Source organism: Stenella coeruleoalba (assembly GCF_951394435.1).
Source record: "Stenella coeruleoalba genome assembly, chromosome: 8".
In the NCBI taxonomy this organism is placed as follows: Eukaryota; Metazoa; Chordata; class Mammalia; order Artiodactyla; family Delphinidae; genus Stenella; species Stenella coeruleoalba.
Genome location: NC_137154.1, coordinates 84,748,969 through 84,776,311, shown reverse-complemented (window position 1 = coordinate 84,776,311; position 27,343 = coordinate 84,748,969). Strand labels below are relative to the sequence as shown.

Here is a 27,343-nt window from a genome sequence, read left to right as displayed (position 1 = left end):
CAGTTAATAATACTGTACTGTATATTTGAAAGTTGCTAAGAGAATAGACCTTAAAAGTTCTCATCACAAGAAAAAAAAATTCTGTAACTGTGTATGGTAACAGATTAGACTTATTTTGATGATCATTTTGCAAAATATACAAATACTGAATTGTTATGTTGTACACCTGAAACTAATATAATGTTGTATGTCAATTATTAAAAAAAAAAAAAATGGAGTTTGACTTCTGAGTCTAGGTCATAAAGAACATTGCTGCTTCCACCGTACTCCTTCTTCCCCTCTCATTTGCTCTCTCTGATGAGGCCAGATGCCACATTGTGAGAAGCCCTCTGAAGAGGAGGACCACATGGAAAGGAACTGAAAGACACCTCTGACCAACAGCCAGCAAGAGAATGAATCTTGTCAACAAGCACATGCGTGAGCTTGGAAAGAGACCCACACCCACACCCACCCCACCCCCGTTGAGCCTTAAAGTACCTGTGACACCTTGATTTGCAATCTTGTGACAGACTGAGCCAGAGGACCCAGATGAGCCACACCTGAATTCCTAACCCACAGATACCATGAGATAATATATGGTTCTTGCTTCAAGCCACTAAGCTGTGGGGTAATTCATTACACCACAATAGATAATTTATATGTTATCTCTGATTCATGAGCCTGATTTGAGAAACTAATTGTGTTATCTCAAGTGCCTCTCTGTTCCAGACCCTGTTCTAAGTGCTCTGGAACCATCAATTAAGTAGACAAATTCCTTTGCCTTTATGGAGCTTACACTCTAATGAAGAGAAAAAGAAAACAACAATAAATAAGTAAATACTCTAGTATATTTGAAGGTGATAAGTGCTATGGAAAAAAGATAATATAGAGCAAGGTAAGGAGGAGTGGTTGGGGCAGTGTAAAGAAAGACAGCCATGTGGATACTTGAGGGAAAAGCATTCCAGTGGAAGAAACATAATATAAAGGCTTTGAGGCAAAAATATGCCTGGCATGCAGGAGAAATAGCAAGACCAGTGTGGAGCAAGGGAACAAGCGGAGAATAATAACAAGCGGAGAATAACAGGAAATAAGATTGGAGGGGGGTTGAATAGCATAGGCCCAGTAGGTCACACTGGCTTTTATTCTGAGTGAAATGGGGAGCCATCAGAGGAGTCCCATGATCTGAGTTGTGTTTTTAAAGGATCATTCTGTCTGCTGTATTGAGAATAGACAGCAGGAGAGCAAGGGGGAAGTGCTAGGAAATAAGAAACTCCTAAGAAATATCAGCCCCCTTATCTACCTCTCTAGCTATAGTGGTCATACTCTACCCCAGCTCAATGTTTTTTGATGCAAAATAAAGCATTGGTTTTGCCTTTTTGCTTTAAATCCTAGATAACAACAAAGGCAGAAGGCCATGTGAGGAAGCACCAGCCTCTATCTAGGAGGAGCTGAGTAAAGTTAGCATCTTCAGTCAATAAAGGAATCAAAGTAATAAGAATTCTCGCTAGCAAAGACTGTTCCTATCTTATACCTAAGATATACACAGTATGTTTCAGTAAATTAATGCTCATGGAAATTGTCTTTTCACTTTTATTATTTCAATTTACAAATCAATTAAAGACACTATTTAAAAAATTCTCATTATCTATTCCATAAAGTACTAGTATTTACCACAAACAAACCATGAACTCTGCACAGGTTATCACATTAGAAATTTTAACTACTTCCCATCTTCATATTTGCTGTTTTTAATCTAAACTGATGCAAGCCAGTGTGCAATGCAAAGAACTGGCCTCTGCTGCCCCCTACTGGAATCACATCTTGCTACCTAAATCTCCCACAAACAAAATCTGAGATCCACAAAATGCAGCCAGGCAAATAAGGCTCGGTTGAAATACTGCTGGAATTTTACCACTACTCTGGAAAACCAAGCAGTTATATATATAAAGTCCTAACTCTTATATATAAACTCCCAACTGTTTAAATATACACAGTTATATATAAGTTCCCGTCTTCCACCCACAGACCCCTACTGCCCAAATAAAAGCATTTTAAAAATTAGGAGTATCTGATATGTAAGGACTTTCCATTCCCAAATCCTTTTTATTTTCAACTGGGCATTTTTATAAGAAATAGAAGAGCTTAGTTTTATGAGTACTAAAAACTACAAGCCCTAAAGACATTCGCTTTTAAGTGGTAGAATGTATCACAGAACATGGCTTTAAAAAACTATATTCATATTCCTTGCCTCACTTGTTTCCTAAACGAGATCATTTTGTTAAAAGGGGTGTGGATAGTTAAGAAAACAAATTTCTCTCAATTACTAAAGATCAAAAGAATTTTAAACAGGTGAATAAATTAAAACAGAATAAAGCACTTAAGGCAACAAGTACCTAAACCACCCTTTATTTTTAGCTAAAACACAGAAAGGAAAAAAACAGATTCCCCAAACCTTAGCTATTTTGCCACAAAGCAGTGAATTCATTTCTCAATATTAATACAGTATAGTTCACTTCCAAAAGCAAACACTATCTGGCAACCTAGTTTTAATTACAGCATATATACAGGATTTTAATTAGTTTCAAGCTTTAATTTAGCTTTTATTCAATTCAATTATCCAGTCTGATGGCCCACAAAAGTTCTAATTTATCTCTAAGCCCATTAATGGTAACTTTTTGCAGTTTGGTTCTTTTTTTTATTAGACTGACAAAGAAAAAATAAGCATTACATATCCTAAACCTTTCCACTAACTATACATCTAAAATAGTCAGTTCAAAACATTTTTAATTGGTTACAAAGGGTCAAACAAGCTTGTACTTTAAAAATCAATGACCATATTAGAAACTACATTATAATAGTTTTTCAAATTGGTATTCTCTCTTCAAACACAATCATTGTGATGTTGTACCTCCTCTTCACCTCGAGTCATTAAAACCAATTTAATGCTTACCATGGCATGTTCAACTACATAAGATTTTTAACAACTTCTCCAGGAACCAAGCACCCTGAAATATTTCCCCTTCTTGAAACTTTTCCTGATATACTGAGATGTCAAATAATCTTCATATAGGATGAATAATTTTAAAATACTGCTAAATGTATTCTATAAAGGAATCAGTTTAACCTGTCCATGCCCACACCATTGGCACATCTAAAAAAGCCTGTCTGGCCTGGTCCAATACACTGATGAGAGATGATATCCACCAACCTCACCTATCCAGAGGCCCACAGGGCCATGAAATGCAAATGTGTGCATAGATAAATGTACAAATTCATACATGCTACACATTTACTGAGGAGAATTAAACAGTGTATTAATTCCACCAACCACTACTAATGACTTCTCTAAATATCTCACTATGAAAGATAATCCAAACATGTATCCAACACAAAGACCACTGATGCACCATGTACCTTCTTACAAAATGGAAAACAAAGCTGCTGTTCTACCTATGTCCCATTTACTTAGATCCCACTAGAAACCAAAAGGTTACCAGTCTAAAGACAAGTCTGTCTGAATGTACAATGAAATCATACACAGAGCCTAGTTCTAACTCTATTACTTGCTCAAATTACATAATTACAATTAAAAAGACTTACTTTTGAATCCTCTAGTACAATCCTACTGTTAAATAGTTTTATCTATCACTATTGTACTATTCTCTCCTTTCCTTCTTCATGCAGGTCAAAAGAAATGCTTTTAATTTAAATGAGTACATTTTGATCATAGCCCATGTTTAACAGCCCAAAGGGTAAATCTGAATCAATCGAAAAATGTTTAAACATTAAAACAGTTTATGAAAATTAGAAAATTATAGGAAGAAGGAGCTCTATATCTTGTTAGGCTGTAGAACAGGAAAAACCTCCACTTCAACTGAAACAACAACAAAATTGACCAAATACAAACAAAAAAACTTTTTCCCTTTAAAGCCATCCAAGAACAGTAGATACAAAGAAATTTATGAGACTCAACTCCAAAGGGACTTCCTAGATAAGCAAAGGATAGAGGACACATTCAAACTTGAGGCCACTGGCTGAAATGGGTGCAGGGCAGGTAGAAAAGCAAGCCTGCTGGCGAATGACAGACTTTGCTTAGATGAGAATTTCTTCTTTTTTTTTTAAGATTTATTTATTATTTACTTATTTTTGTCTGCATCAGGTCTTTTAGTTGCGGCATGAGGAATCTTCATTGAGGCATGTGGCGCACGGGCTCTTCGTTGCAGTGCACAGACTCTTTGTCGCGGTGCGTGGGCTTCTCTCTAGTTGCAGAGTGTGGGTTTTTTCTCTTCTCTAGTTGTGGCGCACTGGCTCCAGGGTGCGTGGGCTCTGTAGTGTGCAGCACGCGGGCTCTCTAGTCGAGGAGCACGCAAGCTCAGCAGTTGTGGCACACGGGCTTAGTTGCCCCACGGCATGTGGGATCTTACTTCCCTGACCAGGGATCAAACCCGTGCTCCCTGCATTGCAAGGCGAATTCTTTACCACTGGACCACCAAGGAAGTCCCTAGATGAGGATTTAAATCTTGGGTCTTAAAGATCCTGCCATCCCTGGGAACTCATTAAATAGAAGTTGGTGGCTTAATAATCAGAAGTAACTTGGTCCATTTAAACCAACAGTTGGTGTCTCTTCCATCATTAAGCATTAATGTCTGACTGACATCCATATTATAAATACTCATGCAGTTTTGATGAGAAAGAAAACGTAAAACCAAAGAGATAGTACATCATAACCAATCACAACCTTATTGTGATTATTATTTAGGTTGCTTCCAGTTTTCTTTTTTAAACAAAATATACCCACATTTGAAGAACCTCATATTTGAATCCATGTGAGGTAAAAATGCCTGTTAATAAGCTCACACCTCAAAAACCTACAGAAATCTCTGAAAGAAAACTTTCCTTTAGTTAGTAGGGGGGGTTATGTGACTCAGAAAGATTATAACCTCTCAGGAGACAAAAATGTCTATTTCTCTTTGCATGTGTAAACCTGAGAGTTGCCATGTGTTCTCATGACTGCAACAAAATTAGAGATAGGAGTAAATAATCAATCACATTCTACTGAAATTATGCATTTTATTGTCTGTATTCCCTCCAGGTTTCAAGATGAACGAGGTCAGGAATCATGTCTGTTTTGCTCGTTTTACCTCCTACTATGTACAATGCCTGGCACTTAATATGTATTTGTTAAATCCATATAGAAAAAATGAATGAGTGAATCCAGATTACTTTCAGCTCTAATGTCTTTATGATTTTCTATTTTATGGTTTTATTATATGAATCTATGGTTCTTTGGTTCAACAATTTTAAGTAAAATGTATTTTAAACATATACCAGTAGTATTCAAAAGAACTTTTCACAATGATGGAAATGTTCTATACCTGCTCTGTTCAAGATGTGGTATTAGCAGTTTAAATGTGACTAGTGTGACTGAGAAACTGTATTTTTATTTTAATTTAATTTTACTTAATTGAAATTTAAATAGCCACATGTTGCAAGTGGCTGCAATACTGCATGGCACACAGACCATTCCTTAACTTTAGGGAACAATGTTTTACAACTGACTAGGGGCTCAGTGTTTGGAGATGCTTATGAAAAGGATCACATTTTACGATATGGACACATAGAACTCTTGTATTTTCTAGTAGTCCCTCCCTCAAAAAAAATTATCAAGAGTAGTTGGGATTTGAGTCTGAGTTAAAATACAGAAAGATATATTATATAGCACACAGTTAACAGAGGAAGAAATATCTTGTATCAAGTTGCCTCCCAAGAACTTGTATCTGCCAATCAAAACTGAACCCAACTGTTTCTCCTCTGTGAAGTTTTCTTCTGTACTTCCACAGGAGCTCCATAAAACTTCTGTCAATACCTCTAATACTGTATATGCCTCTACTATAGACTGTTTTCGAGGTACTAAAACATCCTTAATGGAATGGACACTATATCTTATTTTCATGCACAAGCTCACACCAGGCCTAATCCAGTACCTCACACGTGGTTGGTCTTTCATGAATGGTTACTTAGTGAAAAAGATTGAAATCCGGGGTCAAAAGATCTGAATTCTAGTTCTGTTTCTGCCATATACTTAGTGATTTGGGGTCTAACACTTAATTGGTTATTTCCAATTCTTACCATTACAAATGTCAGTAAGATGAACACCTTTATAGAAACTTTATTAAGATCAATTTCTGGACGTGGAATTACTGAAGCAAAAGGAAGAACTCTAAGGCTTTTGGTAAGTACTACCAAATATTACCCATAAAGATGCTAACATTTATAATTCTACCTGCAGCACACATCTCCCAACTTGACTGCAACCTCAATGGCAATGATATAGCACGTTACCCTTTTCATTCATTCATATACCTTTCTATGCCCTTTCCTCCCAAATGACTGACTTTGCTATATTCTTTTCCAAATAGCTCCCCCACATTCCTGAGCAAACACAGGATACTTTTACTGGGGGTGGGGGGAGGTGAAAAGGGAGTATTTGGGAGTAGCCTCCAGCAATGCCTCTAATTCCCACACTAGAAAAAAGGAAAAGAGAAATCTATGACTCAAAACCACCTTGTCTCTTATTAGAACCTATACCAGAGAAGGTAAGAGCACAGATCTAGACTACAGGAGTCAGACTGCCTTGGTTCAAATCCTGGCTCTATGGATTTTCACACAAAATGTTTAACTGCTCAGAACACTCAAGTTTTGTCATCTGAAAACAGAGATTGAATAAACAGTCTTATACCTCATCAAAGAGATGATGTTCAGTGAGCAGTTCTAATGAAAAGCTTAGTAAGGGAAGAAAGTTAGAACAAAAACACTAAAAGAAGATTTTCATGGATTTTTCTCAGCCCTCATCATCAAGTCTCGGCCACAATGACTTAGCAAGAGCTGTCCACTTGCTAGCAACCAATGTCACAAAAATGTCAAACCAGCAGTCACTTACCTGAATTCCTCCATTCTTTGTTTGTACACAGTTCAGAAAGCACGCTTTTTTGCTTAGATAAAACCAAAAGCAAAGATATAGGCTGGCACACCTACCTGGCAGTTCTACCTGCTCTGTGAATATATGTGTTGGCATCCTCTGGACAATCAAACTGAAGAACCCAATTCACAGCTGGGAAATCTGTACAGAAGGAATATCAAGTTGAAAACACAGTTCCAAGATCTTCCTGCTGCACTATTTTTATTTTATAATATTGCTTGCCAGGGCTTTCCATCACATCAAACTGATAGATATCATCTGTGGACACTATTAAAATTAACTGCATGAACCGAGAGATAATAAACACTTCTCTTCTTTGACAAACTGAACTAAAATTAATGACAGTGTTTGAATGTGAAGATTATTTTGTATCTGACAGAGGAGACAGACTGCTTTGTGTCACACAAATAACGAAATATCCTGATAGTTAATAACCTAAAAGAACCACTTCTCATGAGCTCCCAGTGAACTATGAAACTGGTTGATAAATTTTAATGAAAATTTACTTTTCCTGCTATTTCCATCTCCATTCAAATTAATGATGTCTTTTTAAATCCCTCTCCCCATTTCCTAGCAATAATTACTTCATATTTATTTCTGGCTGCAAAAGTTTCCATTCATTCTCAGAGATCCTGGTCTCAACAACTTAAGAGAATTACCTTTAGTCATTTACAGATTTTGCCATAAGGATTTCAGATCAATGTCTATCACAGAGAAAAAAGCTAAGGGAGGGAGGGAAGGAAGGAAAAAGAAAAAGAGAAAGAAAAAGAAATATTTGGGAAGATAATGATACCTATGGATACCTATGAGCATAAAAACTACAACCAAGTTATACAAGCTATTCAAAAGGGTTGAATCTATTTAAATGGGCATAACCCAAGAAAAACAGAAAAAAGATATTTAGAACAATTCTCTCCCTTGGGACTTGAAGTAACCAGGTACCTCAGAAGGCAAGGATATATTTCAGGGTTGTAAAAAGGAAGATAGGTTGAAAGTAGCACTCAGATCCTCAGGTTCCCTCCAGGATCCTATACACTGGGTCTCCTGAAGAAAAGCGAAAGTCTTATTCTCGAGAAAGGCTTCAAGCCAAGACACCAGAGAGAGTGGAAAAAAGAGGCACCAGAGGCAGAGTGAAAACAGGGGTACTGAGTGTAAGTCTGAATGCTGACTGGGAGCCCTCTATGTCTACTTCCTTGCTAGGCTTCTAGAGAGCCAGCAGCAAGCTTAATCCTTCTGCTCAAGAGGTTGAAGTATTCTTATCTGGAGAGACTGAATGTTCAAAAAGAATACACTTTGACATCCTGGTCCTCCACAAGATGACCAACTCCGTCTAAATCCCCTCGCAATGAAGGCCGTTAGTCAACAAGCCTCATCCACATACAAATCACTTCAAATAAGCTTCTTGATGCCTCACTGTTACATATAATAAAAGACTGTCAATTGCAGACAATCGAGAAAAGTCTCAAAAATGAAAAGACAGATAAAAGAGTAAAAATGAAACTCAACAGAAACAGAAACAATGTGAAGAGAACTTTAACCTAATATCGTCAGAGAGCTAAAACACGGCATCCATCAAATAAGAGTAAGAGGCTATAAAAAAGGAACTCTTGGTACTTCATTAAAATTTTAATCAGAAAAGTTGAAATATAAAATCAAGAAATCCCCCAGAAATAACAAGAAAAAGACAATGAAATGGCAACAGAAGAAACAGGAAAACTAGAGGATTGATCAAAGAGGTCAAATACTCTTCCAGAAAGAGAAAATAAGGGGGGAATGGGAAAATGTTATAAAAAAGGTATGAGAAAGGAAACAAGCTAAGTACACAAATTTCCCATTAGTAAGCAGTAATTACATACTCAAAACAAATATTGAATATTTATTTAATCAAATCACCAAAGAAGCAATTCAGAAGTATATTTCCTGCAACTGAAAGACATGAGTCCCTATTGTGTGCTGCTCAATACAGAAGGTATTCAAGTTTAAAATTTAATAGAATTAATAACTCAATCTTTCCTCATTGCACTGGACACATTTTAAGTGGTCAACTGTCACGTGTAGCTAGCAGCTATAGTATTAGACAGTGCAGACACAGAACATTTCAGTGATCAAAGAAAATTCTATTGAACACTGCTGGTCTAGATTGAAAAAATATACTGAATGCGCCTATACAACAAATGGGACCTCACACTAAGGCACATTATCATAAAATTTCAGGACTCCATAGATAAACAGAAAACACTAAGAACAGCCAGAAAAAGAAAAGGGGGCTACAAAAAACAGAATCAGAAAGGCAAAGGTCTTTTCAACATAATACTGACTACCGTAAGACAATGGAGCACTATCTGCAAAATTCTAAGAGAAAATTATTTCAACCTAGATTTCTATTCTCAATACAACTATCATTCAAGAATAGGACATTATCAGATATGCAACAATTCAAAAAATGTACCTCCCATGCACTCTTACTTCGGAAGCTATTAAAGAATGAGCTTTAGTTTAAAAAACAATAATAACAATAAATCAAGAAAGAGGAAGGGGACTTCCCTGGTGGCGCAGTGGTTAAGAATCCGCCTGCCAATGCAGGGGACAAGGGTTCAATCCCTGGTCTGAGAAGATCCCACATGCTGCGGAGCAACTAAGCCCGCGAGCCACAACTACTGAAGCCTGTGCGCCTAGAGCCTGTGCTCTGCAGATGCCACCACAGTGAGAAGTTCGTGCACTGCAACGAAAAGTAGCCCCCATTTGCCACAACTACAGAAAGACCATGTACAGCAATGAAGACCCAAATGAAAAGTCTCACGATGACAAACATGCATCAGGCTTATGGAGCAACCAGTCCAGATAAGAGCTGAAGACTTTTAAAAGGCTGCAACAAGGAGATCCCAAGGGAAAAAGAAACAGACTGTGTTTGAACTATTAGGAAACTAGGGATGTGACATCTGCTGGAACATCTGAGGAAAGTTAGAACAGGAAACACAAAACTAATTTTAACTCAATCATTAACTTGATATAAGAAATGTACTTAGAAATATGAAGCTAAATACCAAGAGAAATAATGGCTTCTGGAGAGTGAGGAGGGGTAGAGTACGGCTTGCTATGTCTCATAACTCGTTTTTACCCATATCGCATATTATTCATTAAGAAATAAAACTGAGAAAAATTAAGACTCAAGTTTAAAAAAGATACTGGTGTACTCTAAAGAAATTCCTGGACATACTATGAGATACACTACATAAATACACTGGAACTTTATACACTGACATGGAAAGCCTTGGAAAGCAAGTCACAGACTGGTATGTATAATATTATTTTATACACTTCATAAACACATAAGATAATACTATATATTGCTCATGAATACATTCATATAATCTTTTTAAAATAAACTAGAAAAGAGATTCTTGACATTTTTTGTGCCACAGTTAAAACCTATGAACCCCTTTTCAGAATATTTTTTAAATGCATAAAGTAAAACATATAGGATTATAAGAGAAAGCAATTATAATGAAATAAACATTTTTATTGACTTTTTTATATAGCAATGTATATGCTTATTTACTAACATATTAAATAACACAACCTAGCTGTATATCTAATAACTACCATAATATCAAAATAGTACTAAGTGTAAATAATATTCCAAGATATCTACAGAAACTGTAATGTAAAATGAAAATATCTATGATTTTCAATTGATGACAAAGTTATAAGTACTACCACAACAGTTCGCTGCTTACATTTATAATTGAAGGAAATGCTAAATCTCAGTTAAAGGTTAGTGAATATGTGTAATTTTTTCCCCATCTAAGTTCACAGACACCCTGAATTCTATCACAGACAAGAAGTGAAGAGCCTTCAATTAAAAGGTTACCTACCAACTATATGACAGTAAACATGTCTATGGAAAGGAGGAGAGGGAAAATAGTGAGACTGGGAAAGGGTACAAAAAGGATTTCAACTACATCTACTAAATATTTGGTTTCTTTAACAAACTGCAAGGAAAATATGACAAAACAGTAATATCTGTTCATTGTGATATATCAATATACAGAATACATGTTATATATGCAATATAATTAATTGCTTATTTTGACCTAAACTATTTTAGGTTCAAAAATCGGGAGGGGAAGGGTGGTATCAGAGTGTAATATAAGTAGATAAAAACATAACTAAAATGTTTCAAAACAGTGATGAGGAGCAGGGGGTGGGGGAGGGTAGTTGGAATGAGTTACTGTGGAGCTGAGAAAATAACCTAGAGAGCTTTAAAAATATTCATACTTAACTACTGCTGCTAGTCACATGGGAATGAACTTTATGATGACTGAGATATGCTTTAAAATACTCCCAGAGGGATGGAAGACGGGGAGCTAAGTGGGTGGTCATGAGAAAGATAACTGCTCGAACTGGGTAATATGTATATGAGGGTACTTTAGACTCAATCTCTGTGTATGTTTAAAATTTACCATAATAATTAATGTAATAAAATTAGGTGTTTGAAGAATTCAAATTACCACTTATTTATCCTTATCTTTTGTTCTTGCCTCTATATCCTCTGTAATTACTTCCATACCCCATCCCACCCCCACAAAGCCATCAGTTGTATGATATTATAATGGCTTTTTGAAAGTTTAAACACATTAAATGTAACGATTTTAAAATAAAAATTAGAATGGTTGGAGAAAAGATGTACTTCATTGATTTTTCTTGTTAAGTAAATTATAGTATTTGTCAAAGTTTCCAATTTTCAAAGAAACAATTTTTTTTCACATCTTTAAATTTTTAATTCTCCTTTGATCCTGTAGACTCCTCGGATTCTATGATGTAATTATTATCATGAAACAATAAGAGCACAAAAGATGAAGACATTACAAAAAGTTTCACTGACATATCCTTAGTGTTAGTCATCCCAGTTATCAATTTACTTAATTTTCTTTTATAAAATAAGAAAGCCCAATTATTTGAGTCAAACTATTTGAATTACTGGAATACACCCATTTATAAGCCCATGATCACAGAACATTTTCTCAAAAGAAGTTTTCTTACCCAGCCCCCTGGCTGCAAGATCAGTAGCAAAGAGTACTGCAGCTCTCTTGCCAACAAATTCATCATAGACTTCCATTCTTCTCATCTGCTGCTGTCGACCATGCAGGGCAAGGATAGAAATGCCAGGACGTAGCCGGCAGAATACTCGGTACAGATACTGAACCTAGGCATTTACAGAAAAATGATTTTGGTAGGACTTCTGGGTAGCAGCAGGAAGTAAGCTTGCAAGATGAACAGAAAAATGCATTACAGAGCACAGGTTCATCAATTAAAGTACAGAGCACAGAAAGGGAAATGTAGTCTAGAGCTGTGGTCTTCAAACAAAGCTGTGGTCTTTGAACATTTTTGCTCACATTATTTCCTAAAAGAATTTTGAAAAAAATGTGCCCTCCTTACACTTTTAAGTTAGTATCTGACATTTTTCCAAATTTAAGTGGTTGCAAAGAATATAATTTCTGGTATATTTAAATATATTTTAAAATAAAGACTTACCTCTTATAAATGTATCCAATTGATTCTAAATAGCACAGCAACATGATATCCACCACCAGTTATTTAAAAATAATGGGGAAGGCTACACATGTGTGGGGCAGGACCCGTCAATTTTGCTGCGAACCTAAGACTGCTCTAAAACAAAGTCTTTAAAAAAGGAAGATTACTAACAAAATGTGAGGAACCTCTTCCTTAACAGAAAAATTTTACATCATTTCTTTTCTTCCTTGAATTCATATTTCTATTTCCTGACCTCACAGAATTTTATCTTGTTTTATGCTCGAAAGTCTCTTATTGATCACTTTATCACAATTTGTGATTTTCTACAACAAAACTATGTATATGTAAGTTTTAACTTTAATTTCCTGTAGCCGTAAAGCTGCATTAAAAGTTCTCAGACTCAGGTACTATTATAATTATTAGTACAGAACTGGCCGAAACAAAAAAATGTTAAAATTTGATTTAAAAAACTGTTAAACATAAAAAATAAAATTCTATTATAAATATCTCTCTTAATACATGAGACAAGATAGAGCTGTTGCTTTAGTTTTATTTTTCTTTAGTTTACGTACTTATAAATGAATACCACTGGTTGCTATACTGAGGCAGAGTACAGCATCATTTTATTCCTATTTCTCTAACACAGGTGTTAAGAAAATCTCTTCATGAAAATATAGAAAATGGACTGGAAGGGACCTTAACTTTTTGAACTCCTATAAAATATGTCAGAAACATGATGATAAATTACAAATAATTTTATCAGCTAATAACTCCATTAAGTCTTCCTTCGTATTTTGTTGAAAGTAAAGAATGGGAAACCACCTAAATTGCAAAATGACTTGTTACTCCAAAATTAAAGTTATTCACTTTCTCAAACAATATTCTAGTGCTAGGAAGGTTCTCTGATCCTGAGACAATGCCCCAGTAAGACTAGGGATAGAGGCACTCCTGCCTTTCCTTTGTAAAGTTTTTAAAAGGGCTAACATGAAAGCGGAGATGAGAAAGGAGAGCCCACAGACCAGACCACAGATGTACTCTCAGGCAACCCAATCTCAGAAGAGCATATATGGAAATTGAAGAACTATTAAAATGGAAGATCAACCAAGAGGCTAAGAGAAAGTTAAGCACGGTTTAAACTGCACTGTAACATGATGGGTGGTGAGAAGTGGTAAAACTAATGAGAACTGTCAACAGATTGAATATGAGTTGAAGACAAGCAAGAATTAAGGATTCCGTCATTTAATGAGATGCGGAAGAGTTAGAGGGAGCAGAACTTAGGGATAGGAAATCTTAAAACTGCTTTTCCTATGTTAAATTTAAGATGCCCTTTAGACACCCAACTGGAAATATCTAGTAGTCAAGTGGATAAACAAGTTTGGGGCTCAGAAAAGAAGTCAGGGCTTAGGATGTAGATTTGGCAGTTGTTAGAATACAGATGGCATTTAAAGCCATGGAATTAAAGAGGTATAGAAAGAGTATAGCTTGAGAAAGGGCAGAGTATACTCTGCCCACTGTGAAGAGGAAAAGCAGAGTATTACAGAATAAAAACTTTATAAACATTAACTCTTAAAATTATTTCCTTGTACACAGATACGAAAAACATCCTTTCTTTAGAAGATATAAAATTCTAAAAATCTAAAAGAAGTCCTAAAAAATCTGAAGTCATTCTTTACATGGATAAATAATGAGGTTCTGTGCTTTCCCCCAAAAACAGACCACTACTTATCTTCCCCATAAGCTGGAGGAAAACTCACTGCATATTTGCCATGCTAAGCTATTGCAAAAGCTATAAATCTAGAATCAACCTACTATATACCAACAACTACATGTCATCAGGAAATCTGAAATACAGTAGAAGAAAAGTGACACACAAAATCAACCACAGTTTCTTCTCTTTAAGGGAAAAGACCACGTTTTCTTATACATCACTAAATCCGTTACTTATAAGCATATGACTAGTGTTTAAGAAATGCTGATAAACTAAATAAAGATATAAACAAAACACTACAGAATGATAGAGGAAGGTGCAGTTCATTGTCACAAGGGGGTTGGGGAGTGTCAGAAAAGGACTTTCAGATACAACATTTGACCTTAATCTTAAAGGATATTAAATATTCCTCCAGAATTAGGATGGAGGGATGCAGGGAGATCAGCATGAACAAAGATACGGAGGCATGGAAATAAATGGCATATTCAGTTCGGTATTCACGGAGGGTAAGGTAGACATGAGGTTATAAAGACCTCTAGTTAGTCTAGCCATTCAATTGTTGGTTCTACCAATATTTATTGAGGACTACTATGTTCTAAGTATTGTGCTAGGTGCTAACAATACTGAAGTAAAAACGGACAGTTTCTGCCCTTCCTTATTGAGCTTACAGTCTCATCCATGGGTTCCTTTAAAAATGAAGATGCCAAGATTTTCATTATCTACAAATCCCTCCACATTTAGCACTGTATTTATTAAAATAGATAAACAGCATTTTCAAACAGAAATTTGATATTTTAAAAGGGACAATTCAACACGAATAACTTAAGAAAAATAAACACTAGGTACCTCTTTACAACTGGAGAAAAATACAATACTTTTCTTCTTCAGGTGGCTTCTCAAAAAGGAATACAGCACACTTATTTTTTGCTGCAGCTCACAGACTATGTAGTTCTGTTCCAAAGTGGCAGGGGTGCTTATGGAAATAAGAGGGAAAATGTTAAAAATATGCCGTGTTGGTAATTTTGAAACCCAGACCAAAAAACAAATGTTAACAGTGGCATGCCTCTCAAGCAAATTTTTCAGACACACACATACATACATACCCCCAAAAACAACCTCTCTACTGTCCCTTAGGAAATGAATACAACACATGACCAAAATACATACAAAATCCCTTATAATGTATCAAAAATATACATGCAAACAGGGGTCACCTCTGCAAGAGTAGGGTCAAGGATCAACTTAAGGGCATGATGGAACTTGCTGGGCAGATGGTACTGTTCTACTTCTTAGCAGGGCCTTGGGTTACAGAGACATACACATTTATCAAAACTCAGTAAATGTACTCTTAATTTGTTCGTTTGTTCGCACTGTATGTAAATCTTACATCAAAAAAGAAAATCTCTATACAAATACTGAACTCTAGTTAGTGATATGTGTACTGAAATATTTAGGGGAAGTGTACAGATATCTGAAAATTACTTTGAAATGCATCAAAAATAAGATGGGTTGATGTACAGAGGGATGCGTATAGGGTTTTCACTGCAAAATTCTTTCAATTGTGCTGCATGTTTGAAATTTCTCATAATAAAAATGTTGGAGAGAAACATACATGCATTTACTCTTTGAACTAATAAAACTACTTTAAGGATTCTGTTCCAAAAAATAATCTGGTAAAAACACAAAAAGATACAGTATTATTTACAAAGAAAAAAAAAAAAAAGATGGAAATCAACCCATATGTAGTAGAAAACTTGTGTAATGAACTACTGTACACAATAATGTATCATGCAACTGCAAAAAAAGGAATGAGGAATATATATATAGTGCTATGGTATGATCTCTAGGGCATACTGTTAAGTGAAAGAAGCAAAGAAGAATAGTACATAAAATTTGGTATCATTTATCAGAGTGAAGGTATATATACATTCATGCACACACAGGCAACCCTGTGGGTGTATCTGTTTGTATAAAGAGGAAAAAAAAGAGCAACATATAGAAATATAAAGGAAACACACTGGTGTACTTCTTCTACGTATACTCTGATATACAACTCAGAAAGATTCAATCCTGATTTTTCTGGTCCTTTGTAATTTGAGAGTAAATATTCTTTTATGCCTTAAAATATTCTTGACCATAATCTCTCAGGATATATTAACCAAACCGTTAAGTTGCTAAAGGGGAAAATTCAATAATGATATTAAATAAAATTCACAATAGCATCTGCTTTTTATAGTGCTTCTGGTGAATGTGAAATTACAGAGTACTGCAGTCATTATCATATAACCTCCAGTTTTGTAAATTATGTTGCTAAATACCTGTCTTTCAATATGTTTTCTGATAGTCACATTTTTTTACAAATGATGGAACTACTTTCTAGAATCATTTATGAAATAAACAGTTTTTGCATTCATTTTTTTCTAACTCCATGATCTACAGATAATGACCAACTATTATCTACAGAAACTGGGAACAGGGATAATATGTACAATTAATTTACACTTTAGAGACCACCTAATGATTGAAAAATTAGTGTCAGGTAAAGACAAAAACAGGCAGAAAGGAAAGAGCAAAGAGAACAATGAATAAAATCAAAAGACCTAGACAGTCTTTAGATTATCAAATTAATTGTACCAAGAATTTCAAGAGCTGTCTCGACACTAACTTACAAACAAAAACTAGTGTCTACTCAATGGTAAGCCAAGGAGGAAACTGTACCTCAAATATCTCTTGCTATCCCATTCCTAAGGAGTTCTTGATAACCAAAGCTACCAGAACTCAGATTCTCCGAAGTTTATCCACTAGGATCACCTGGAAGCATAGAATCTAGCCTCTTCTCAGGCTTTTTTTAATCCTAGACATCCATTGGTTGAACAAGGTCAAGGTGGGCCTCAATGCCCATATCCCCTGTATTTAAAGACTTTCCAAGAAACCCAATTTGTTTTCCCAATATATTTCTTTTTAGACTAACATTTCACAGCAAGAAATGAAAGTTAAGATAGAGATGATGGTAGAGGTGAGTCCATATTGAGATCTTCAATACAGATTCAATTTAAATTCACTGGAAAACATTTCTGGAAGTCAAGTATGTCCACAGTCTGCATGTATGTGCGTATGATTCATACTAAACATATATACACTTCCAGCAGTCATAATATCAAAATACACTTTAAAACATATTTCCCCCAACCCATTTATACCTCTCTCTCTCTCTCTCTCTCTCTCTCTCTCTCTCTCACACACACACACGCACACACCTTTTACTGTCACATAGACACACACACCTTACTTTCCAGTTTTAGTGAGACCAACACAAAACATTGCTGCAATGTTTTAAACAGAAAGGTATTTTGCTAAATATTAATACAGTTGATAAAATGTGTTCCATAGCACATTAGTCCCGCATAATACATTAGTCCCGCATAATACAGCTAAAAAGAATGATTCTGTACCAAAATAATTTCAGTAAATGCAGAAAGCTTTATTCATCTCCCACTGCTTTGAAGAATCACAATGTCCAAGAAAATATTAAAGGTTCTGAGAAGTCTTGAAGAACACTGCTTTACCTTAACTCAACATTTGCTATTTATCTATCTAGGTATGCATTTCCCCACCTCACCCCTATTTTATGGGGGAATTTGTTCCCCACACCACATTTTGGAAAATATTGCATTAGAGTAGTCACACATTTAAAGGTGCATAGAGAATTTAAATAATTTTTACCAATATACTTTCTATGCTTTGCATATTTAATCAACAATATAAAATAATGTTTTCTTTCCTAGAAAAGTAGTATTAATTTGAAATGTCAAATTCTTAATCTAAAAAGAGAGAACACTGATTGTGATTGAATCAAATATGGTTTCAAATAGTACATACCTGTATTTTGCTTTTTCATGAACCCAAACATACTCAGGGTTTTTCAAACTCAAGCGTGCAAGGTCCTTTACAGATTTGGTTTGTGTAGCTGAGAAAAGCAAAGTCTGACGTTTCTTGGGAAGGTTTTCAATAATAGCATTCATGGTATCAGCAAAGCCCATATCCAAGATTCTATCTGCTTCATCAAGAACTAAAAAGAGAGATGCAAGTTGAACAACAATATTTAAGATACACGTTAGGCTAAATGTAATATGGTATTCTGCACTGGATTCTAGAATAGAAAAAGGACATTCGTGGAAAAACTGGTAAAATCAAAAAAAAGTCTGTATATTAAATAAATATGCCAATGTTAATCACTTAGTTTTGGCAAAGGTACCAAAGTTATATAAGATGTTACACTGGGGGAAAATGAGGGACGGAAGGATATAGAGGAACGTTCTGAACTATCACTGCAACTTTTCTATAAATCTAGAATTATTCCGAAGTTGATTTTAAAAAATACACATTAGGTAACATCATAAGTAGATGTACCTTAAAAGATAACTCTTAGCAGTGTCAAATACTGAGGTGTCTAATTTCATACAGAAAAGAGGGCTTATCTCTTTCTATTTTGATTTAAAAATGGTCTCAGTGAAAACAGTTAATTCAAAAAGTTACATGAAGCAGAAACTAACACACCATTGTAAAGCAATTATACTCCAATAAAGATGTTAAAAAAAAAAAGTTACACGTACCACAATGTTCACTGCAGCACTACTGACAATAGCCAGGACATGGAAGCAACCTAAATGCCCATCAACAAATGAATGGATAAAGATGTGGCACATATATACAATGGAATATTACTCATCCATAAAAAGGAATGAAATTGAGTTATTTGTAATGCGGTAGATGGACCTAGAGTCTGTCATACAGAGTGAAGTAAGTCAGAAAAAGAAAAACAAATACCGTATGCTAACGCACACATACGGAATCTTAAAAAACAGTACTGATGAACCTAGTGGCAGGGCAAGAATAAGGGTGGAAATGTAGAGAACGAACTTGAGGACACAGGGCAGGGGAAGGGGAAACTGGGACAAAGTGAGAGAGTAGCATTGAAAATATATACACTACCAAATGTAAAATGGATGCCTAGTGGGAAACTGCTGCATAGCACAGGGAGATCAGCTTGATGCTTTGTGACGACCTCGAGGGGTGGGATAGGGAGGGTAGGAGGGAGGCTCAAGAGACAGGGGATATGGGGATATATGTATACATGTAGCTGATTCACTTTGTTATAGAGCAGAAACTAACACAACATTATAAAGCAATTATACTCCAATAAAGATATTAAAAAAAAAAAGTCTGAGTTGTACTCTCTGGATTTAGAACCATATGCCAAAAAATTGCTTCAAGTTATTCTCAGATTTTTAGTCACAATATTTATTCAATAAAATATTTCTATCATTAAAATTTATGAGCACTCACTCCTAAGCCTGAGATTTTTTTCATTAGAGATATATTAGACTCACCTAACATCTGGAGATTGGTAGCATGAAAACATATCGTTTCATCCATGTGTTGAAGAAGCCGACCCGGTGTGCAAACAAGTATATTTATGTTATTGATCCTCTCAGCTTCGTGTTTCAGATCCTGAAAACAGTTGTTTCTTTTGATTACACAGACCCATCACTGAGCAGCCTGTGTAGCAAAACTATACAAGCCATCTGCATGTGGCATTTCATCATAGCAATGTAAATACTCTAGAAGTAAATGTAATTTCTCCCTTCTATTTTTATAGCACATCCAAATTTCTGGGCTAAAAAAAAGTCCTTAGTGAAGACCTAAGGAGTTCAGAGCTCCTCTAGATTCTTAATCCTATCTGGGATTTTGAAGCCAAGAAAAATATATGACTGCTCCAAGTCTTTATTTCCTCCTGTGTCTGCCAGAACCCACTTAAAAACTAGAATTATACCCATTCTTTTAAGTCAGAACCCAGGGGCACTGAACAGGCTCTCTGACACCACTCACTGCACTTCATGGACTGAAAACAAGAGCTGACTTCTCCACATTCTAGAATATCTCTCCTCGAAAGAAGAGCCACAGAATGTTAGTTGTTAGAGCTGGGTGATAGGTACATGAGTATGTGAGGGCTTGTGATACTCTTCCTTTTTTGTGCATATTTGCATATAAATTCAAGAATTCCTCACAATCTAGAAGAGACTCTAGCCAAGACAAGTAGTCCAGGTAAACCAGAAGAAAGAGAAGTGGAGCAGTGGGCTTTACTATAACCTAAAATAAACACTCCTCAAAACTACCTTCTACCTTCCTTTCTTCTGCTGCTGACCCAGCAATGTTCTGAATTATTCAACCTCCTAGATACTTTATTGAAAGGAACTAGTCTACATACTGAAATGTACCTTTTCCAATGAATATTAACAAATAGATTTACAGGCTAATTAGAATTAATTAGTCTCAGAGAATCTGATCAATCCAGATACCCTGACAAAACAGATTTTCTGGACCTGCAAAACTGACAAACATATTCTGGATGATAGTGACCACACCAGGATGCTGCCACCTCCTGTCTAAGGGGCCAGCCTCTGTTTAGATGATATCTCTACCTCTTCCCAGTCAACTGCCACAGTGCTCCAACATAAATAAGTTATAGAAGGAAAGAAAGAAGGACAAGGACAAAAAGACAAACCTTTCCGCCAATGATGAGGCCAGCTGAAAAGTCATGATTCTTCCCTACTTTTCGGAGAACCTCAAAGGTCTGATAGGCCAGTTCTCTTGTAGGTGATATAATCAGAGCCCCCAGCCCATCTGCTGAGGTCCACTGCAGACGATACAAGCCTTCCAGCACCTCAAAAAAGAACAAATTCACGTTCAATAAGTCCTTTAGAGAGGCAACTTTTTGACTCCTGAGTCAATCTTGCCCCCCCAAATCAAAGGCACCTTCCAAGCAGAAAGTATACCTGTCATGAGTCTTAATCAGAAAGAAGAAACTGTTTGCTTTGTTTTTTCTTTTTCTTCTATGCACCAGAAGCATCCTCCCCCAATCATAGAGGAAAAGAAGCCCCATGGCAGTGCAGATGCTACCAGAGACATGCCATGAGATGACAATCAGTGAAAGGTCTGTATAGCCCACAGTCCATTAAAACAGATTTCAGAAAAATATTTGTCACCATTTTCTGAACAGAAACCACATTAAAATAAACTCTGTGTAACTGCCGTAGTTATACAGTGACTGAATTTTCTAGTTGTAGAAAGATGTTGTTATAAAAAATAGAATTTAAGAGAAAAATGTTTTTTTAACACTTGGAACAAAAAATCAAATGTGATTTTTCTGAGCTGATTATTTAGCAGGAATTAAAAATTACGAGACCAACTGCATAACAGATATAAGTGAATTCCTAAGAGGCTCTATTGTTCTACTGCTATAAAAGATAGATATCAATGTCCTGGAAAATTCTCAATGAATGACCCAATTTCCTTAAAGTGAGCAATTTTTAGCTTTATCCTAAACAGGTGGCAAGTATAAATGCGATTGGCAGGTTTGCAAGGGTGAGTACAGAAAGAGCCTTCCCTGCCATGCCACCGGGCTCATTGCAGAGAGCCCGCCACCCTGGAACCTGCCACCCCCACATCCTTCAGGAATTCAGGCTTGTCGGCACACGATAATTCATTCATTCAGTAAGTTATTGAGTGCCCATCATGTGCAAGGTGCTGTGCTAGGACATGGGGGATACAGTAGAGAACAAGACAGATGTGGCACCAGTCTGATAAAGCTTGCATTCTAGCCAGGGAAACCCAACATGAAACAACTCTTCACATAGTTATTTCTATCTAGGCACAGAATGTTTTAAAATCATATAACAAAGGATCTGACCCAACATGAAAAAACTACTTACTGGAACAAGGAAAGCCAAAGTCTTGCCAGATCCAGTTTTGGCAGCTCCAAGGACATCTTTACCTCGCAATGCCAACCCAATGGTCTGCTTCTGTATCTCAGTTACCAAACGGTACTGCGCTTCTTGCAAACCTGCCAGTATGGACAGGAAGAAAATGACACTTTAGAGCATCCCTGTAGAACAGTACTATGGGCTGAATTGGGCACCCCCTCAATCGCAGAATTCATATGTTGAACCCCTAACCCCCAGTACTTAGAATGTGACTGTATTCAGACACAGGTGATTAAAGAGGTGATTAAGTTAAAATGAGTCCATTAGGGTGGGCCCAAATCCAATCTGACTGATGTCTTTATAAGGGAAAATTCGGACACAAAAACCACTAGGGTGTGAGTACACAGAGGGACAACTACTTTGAGAGGCAGCAGAGGGCAACCATCTGTAAGCCAAGGAGAGAGGCCTGGAGCATATCCTTCCATCATGGCCCTCAGAGGAAACCACCCCTGCCAGCACCTTGATCTTAGACTTCTGACCTCCAGAACAATGAGAAAATAAATTTCTGTTGTTTAAGCCACCTAGTCTGTGTTATTTTGTTCTGGTGGCACTAGCAAATCAATACAAAAGGTGACACATTTTTGTTTATTCTCTTGCTTATTTTAAACATTTTAATTATTCAGAGGCCCTGGCACCTTGGTTTTTTACTACTGTTTTTTAACCAGTCCAGAAAGAATGAGAATGACAAATTGGTAAAGCTTAAATAAATTAATATTGTTTCTTGTTATAGGTTTTCATGATATCAAAATAAGAGTTTTTTTAATTTTATTTTTTTATATAGCATGATTTTTTTTGTTTTAGTTTTTGTTTTGCAGTACACGGGCCTCTCACTGTTGTGGCCTCTCCCGTTGTGGAGCACAGGCTCCGGACACGCAGGCTCAGCGGCCATGGTTCACGGGCCCAGCCACTCCACGGCACGTGGGATCCTCCTGGACCAGGGCACGAACCTGTGTCCCCTGCATCCGCAGGCGGACCCTCAACCACTGCACCACCAGAGAAGCCCACATGTTCTTATTAGTTATCTATGTGATACATATCAGTGTATATATGTCAATCCCAATCTCCCAATTCATCCCACCACCACCACCCCCCGCTTTCCCCCGCTTGGTGTCCATACGTTTGTTCTCTACATCTGTGTCTCTATTTCTGCCTTGCAAACTGGTTCGTCTGTACCATTTTTCTAGGTTCCACATATATGTGTTAATATATGATATTTGTTTTTCTCTTTCTGACTTACTTCACTCTGTATGACAGTCTCTAGGTCCATCCACGTCTCTATCAATGACCCACTTTCTTTCCTTTTTATGGCTGAGTAATATACCATTGTATATATGAACCATACCTTTATCCGTTCGTCTGTCAATGGGCATTCAGGTTGTTTCCATGACCTGGCTATTGTAAATAGTGCTGCAATGAATACTGGGGTGCATGTGTCCCTTTTTTGTTGTTGTTGTTGCGGTAAGTGGGCCTCTCACTGTTGTGGCCTCTCCCGTTGCAGAGCACAGGCTCCGGACGCGCAGGCTCAGCGGCCATGGCTCACGGGCCTAGCCGCTCCACGGCATGTGGGATCTTCCTGGACCGGGGCACGAACCCGTGTCCCCTGCATCGGCAGGCAGACTCTCAACCACTGCGCCACCAGGGAAGCCCCTGCATGTGTCTTTTTGAATTATGGTTTTCTCTGGGTATGTGCCCAGTAGTGGTACTGCTAGGTCATATGGTAATTCCATTTTTAGTTTTTTAGAGAACCTCCATACTGTTCTCTATAGTGGCTGTATCAATTTACATTCCACCAACAGTGAAAGAGGGTTCCCTTTTCTCCACACCCTCTCACAATTGTTGTTTGTAGATTTTCTGATGATGCCCATTCTAACCGGTGTGAAGTGATACCTCACTGTAGTTTTGATTTGCACTTCTCTAATAATTAGTGATGTTGAGCAGCTTTTCATGTGCCCCTTGGCCATCTGTATGTCTTCTTTGGAGAAATGTCTATTTAGGTTTTCTGCCCATATTTTGACTGGGTTGTTTGTTTTTTTAATATTGAGCTGCCTGAGCTGTTTATATATTTTGGAGATTAATCCTTTGTCCGTTGATTCATTTTCAGATATTTTCTCCCATTCTGAGGGTTGTCTTTTCGTCTTGTTTATAGTTTCCTTTGCTGTGCAAAAGCTTTTAAATTTCATTAAGTCCAACAAAATAAGACTTTTTTCAGGTTAAACTTTCTCTAAACATTTTTCCATTTAAAAAAAGCATCAAGAAATCCAACAATATGTCCCAAGATCACCATGAACCTACCTTTCAGTGTTTTTTTGGACAAGGGGAAATCTGAAAATCTTGTAATTTCATTTACATTTATCTGAAAAGTAAAAGGGGACTATGTGAGATAAGGCAAAATAACATACTGCATAATTCATTTATTTTACAACAAAACTAATTTTTGTCTACATTGTGCTGCCTAGCGCATCCTTGGTACTGCGGTATTGAATTCAATCATCACTTCTAAATAAAAACTATCATTCCTTCTGAAAAGAAATATGCCTTGAAGAAGCTATCATCAAAAATATAACTCTGTAACCATTTCAACTGGTTAAAAAAAAAAACTTCATTCACTCAACACACACACACACACACACACACACACACACACACCTACCTTCAATATCTTCGAACACCTCTAAAATGTTAACAATACAATAAGTCATCATCACATCAATTTTACGAAGAAAATTTCCCTTCATCCCATCCTTCAAAGAATATCAGTCTAGGAAGTCAAGGGCAAAATGACTATAAACCACAGACCACGATGAGAAAACTTCTCTTTACACACTTTGGAGACTAACTTGAAGTTAGGTGCAGAAATATATCTTGCTAGCACAAACCTTTCAAACGCAACCTGACAACTACTCGTTTGGGGGTATACTGGAGGAGGGGTATTATTTAACAATAACCAGGGAAAGTGTCTCTGTCATGAGCTGAAGTCACAAAAAGTAACATTTTGCCCTTTAACTTTACATTACCTAAATGTTCATCACTGATGTTCTTCATTAGCATAAACCCAATTTTCTGAATTTCATTTCGGATGCTCAGGAGAATTATTTTATCATAGATGCTGAAAGTAGGAACTACTCAGATCTGGGAATGTGCTGCCAAATTATTCATGATTCACAAAAGGGGAAAGCTGCATTTGTAAGGTTCATTTATTAAAATTACACTCCAGGCAGTAAAGGGATGACAGCTTGGATTTCATTTCAGTCTATAGATTCTTAATGTAGTCCAGACAGGGTTATTCTCTGGCCTCAAATGATGAAAACATAATTATTAAAACATTGCCTTAATCCCTACAACTCATTCCAGATAACACTGGAGAGGAGGCAGAATCAGTGTACGAACAGTAGAAGGAGAAAATTTTATTCAAATAATATCCTGTCCTATCAAGGAACCTAAATTAGGAGGTAAGTAATCTCCCAAACCAGACAATAAAATCAGATGCGGTCCACCCTGCACTTGTGGTATTATCAGCTAAAAATCTGTTTTCACAGCAAGTAGAATGCTTACAGGAGCTAGACGGGCAACACACTCTTTAATCCCCATCATAGATACAGCCCACAGGCAAAGTGGGCTACTCAGACAAAGGACTGCATATCTTTCTAAAGTCTATCAACCTCCTAAAGGGAAAGTCTGGAAGAAACAAACTATTCCAGTACTCTACCAACCATTACAACATAAAACTGCACACTATACGCTTAGAAAGAGGTCACCAAAGAAACAAAAAGGACATTTTTTACTCCACTGATTTCTAGAACAAGGGTCAGCAGACTATGGCCCACAAGCCCAATCTTTTCTTCCCTGTTTTTGTAAATACAGTTTTACTGGAGCACAACTACAACCATTTATTTACATACTGTCTATGTAGTTGTGCCAGAGACCATATGGCCCACAAAACTTATATTCACTATCTTAATATTCACAACTACAACCATTCATTTACATACTGTCTATGTAGTTGTGCCAGAGACCATCTGGTCCACAAAACTTAATATTCACTATCTTAATATTCACAGAAAAATTCTGCCAACCATGTTCTAGAAGACTGTCAATTATAGTCCAAGGAACACTAGGAAGCCACAGCAGAAGATGGCTATGGTTCCTACAAAAAAAATAAAACTCTCTTTCCCCTTCCCTTCATCCTTTTCTTTTCTTAGAAAAAAAATCACTCTTAGAAAAATCATAACATCTCTATCAATCAAAACCTCTAAAAATCTGTATCATCATTCTTCTGAAATCAAAGAACAGATCTTTCAGTGACGGTACTTATTAAGAACGTCCCAGCATTGGTAGAAAAGTTAGAGGGGGCAGAGGAAAGGAGAACAGGGTGGATATTACTTAACCACTCTCTTATACTTCTTCCAACTGTCTTTTTTTCACAAATGTGAATGATGCTTTTACATCCCGAAGCAGGGAGGAAAAAGTATTTAAAACTTCCTAAAATGCTCCACCTATTGCAATCAAGAGAAGAAAAGCAATCTACTTCAAATTACACCAGACCAAATTCTGATTAAGGAAAAACCAAAATCAGATTAGAAAGCAGAGTTCCTATATAGCATAGCTGATTACAATAAAAAATCTAAATGAATCCTAGGTGAGGAGAGCTTGAGTCATTCAGCAAGTGAAAACCATTACTAAACAACTAGTTCAACATTTCTCCATAAGCTTCAATCCCCAGCTCTCCATCAGCCCCTCTAGAACACACACCCTACACAGTGGCCTTAGAAATAAGCCACCCAGAGTTCCCACTTCGGGAAGAGAGCTGACTGATAAATGCCAGCTGTCACCGCTCTAGAGCCACCACTGAAAAAGCCATGCCTGCCTGGCCTGCACCCAGTCAATGACCAAGCACAGCAGCAGTACCCATTCCCGCAGGACAGGGGATTCCTCTATGCGCAACTTTGGTTTGAGGACATCCTGTCAGCTTTCTGAAAACAGTGTTGCAGCCTACGCGCCTCCTACCCCCTCCTCCTGTCCTCTTTCCTTTCCCTCCCTATTCCTGTTCCCTCTCCTTTACCTTTACAGACACTTTCCCCCAATAAATTCCAATTCACTTAACCCCATCTTGGCATCTGCCTCTCAGAGGACCCAAGATCTAGACTATACCAACAGTCTAGCCTCCAGACCCTTTACAGTTTGGATATATTCTCTAATTGTCCCCTGAAACTCACCATTGCCTCTAGATAAAGCTTTTAAAGACAGCCTCTATATAAGTTTCCTACTGTTGCTGTAACAAATTACCAAGAACAGTGGCTTAAACCAATATAAATTTATTAC

The 27,343-nt window shown here is 36.8% G+C and overlaps 1 protein-coding gene across 2 annotated transcripts in view; it reads right to left on the bottom strand.

The window, feature by feature from the left end:
- DDX10 (DEAD-box helicase 10) overlaps positions 1-27,343 on the bottom strand; it is a 286,697-nt gene that overhangs the window by 254,089 nt on the left and 5,265 nt on the right. For both annotated transcript variants that reach the window (XM_079930173.1, XM_079930174.1), the window contains exons 2-9: positions 24,317-24,377; positions 21,974-22,104; positions 20,767-20,925; positions 19,592-19,712; positions 18,081-18,270; positions 15,048-15,174; positions 12,002-12,164; positions 7,015-7,099 (exon numbers count right to left, since the gene is read on the bottom strand). In XM_079930173.1, the coding sequence (XP_079786299.1) occupies positions 7,015-7,099; positions 12,002-12,164; positions 15,048-15,174; positions 18,081-18,270; positions 19,592-19,712; positions 20,767-20,925; positions 21,974-22,104; positions 24,317-24,377 (1,037 nt within the window). The remainder of the gene's footprint in view (positions 1-7,014; positions 7,100-12,001; positions 12,165-15,047; positions 15,175-18,080; positions 18,271-19,591; positions 19,713-20,766; positions 20,926-21,973; positions 22,105-24,316; positions 24,378-27,343) is intronic.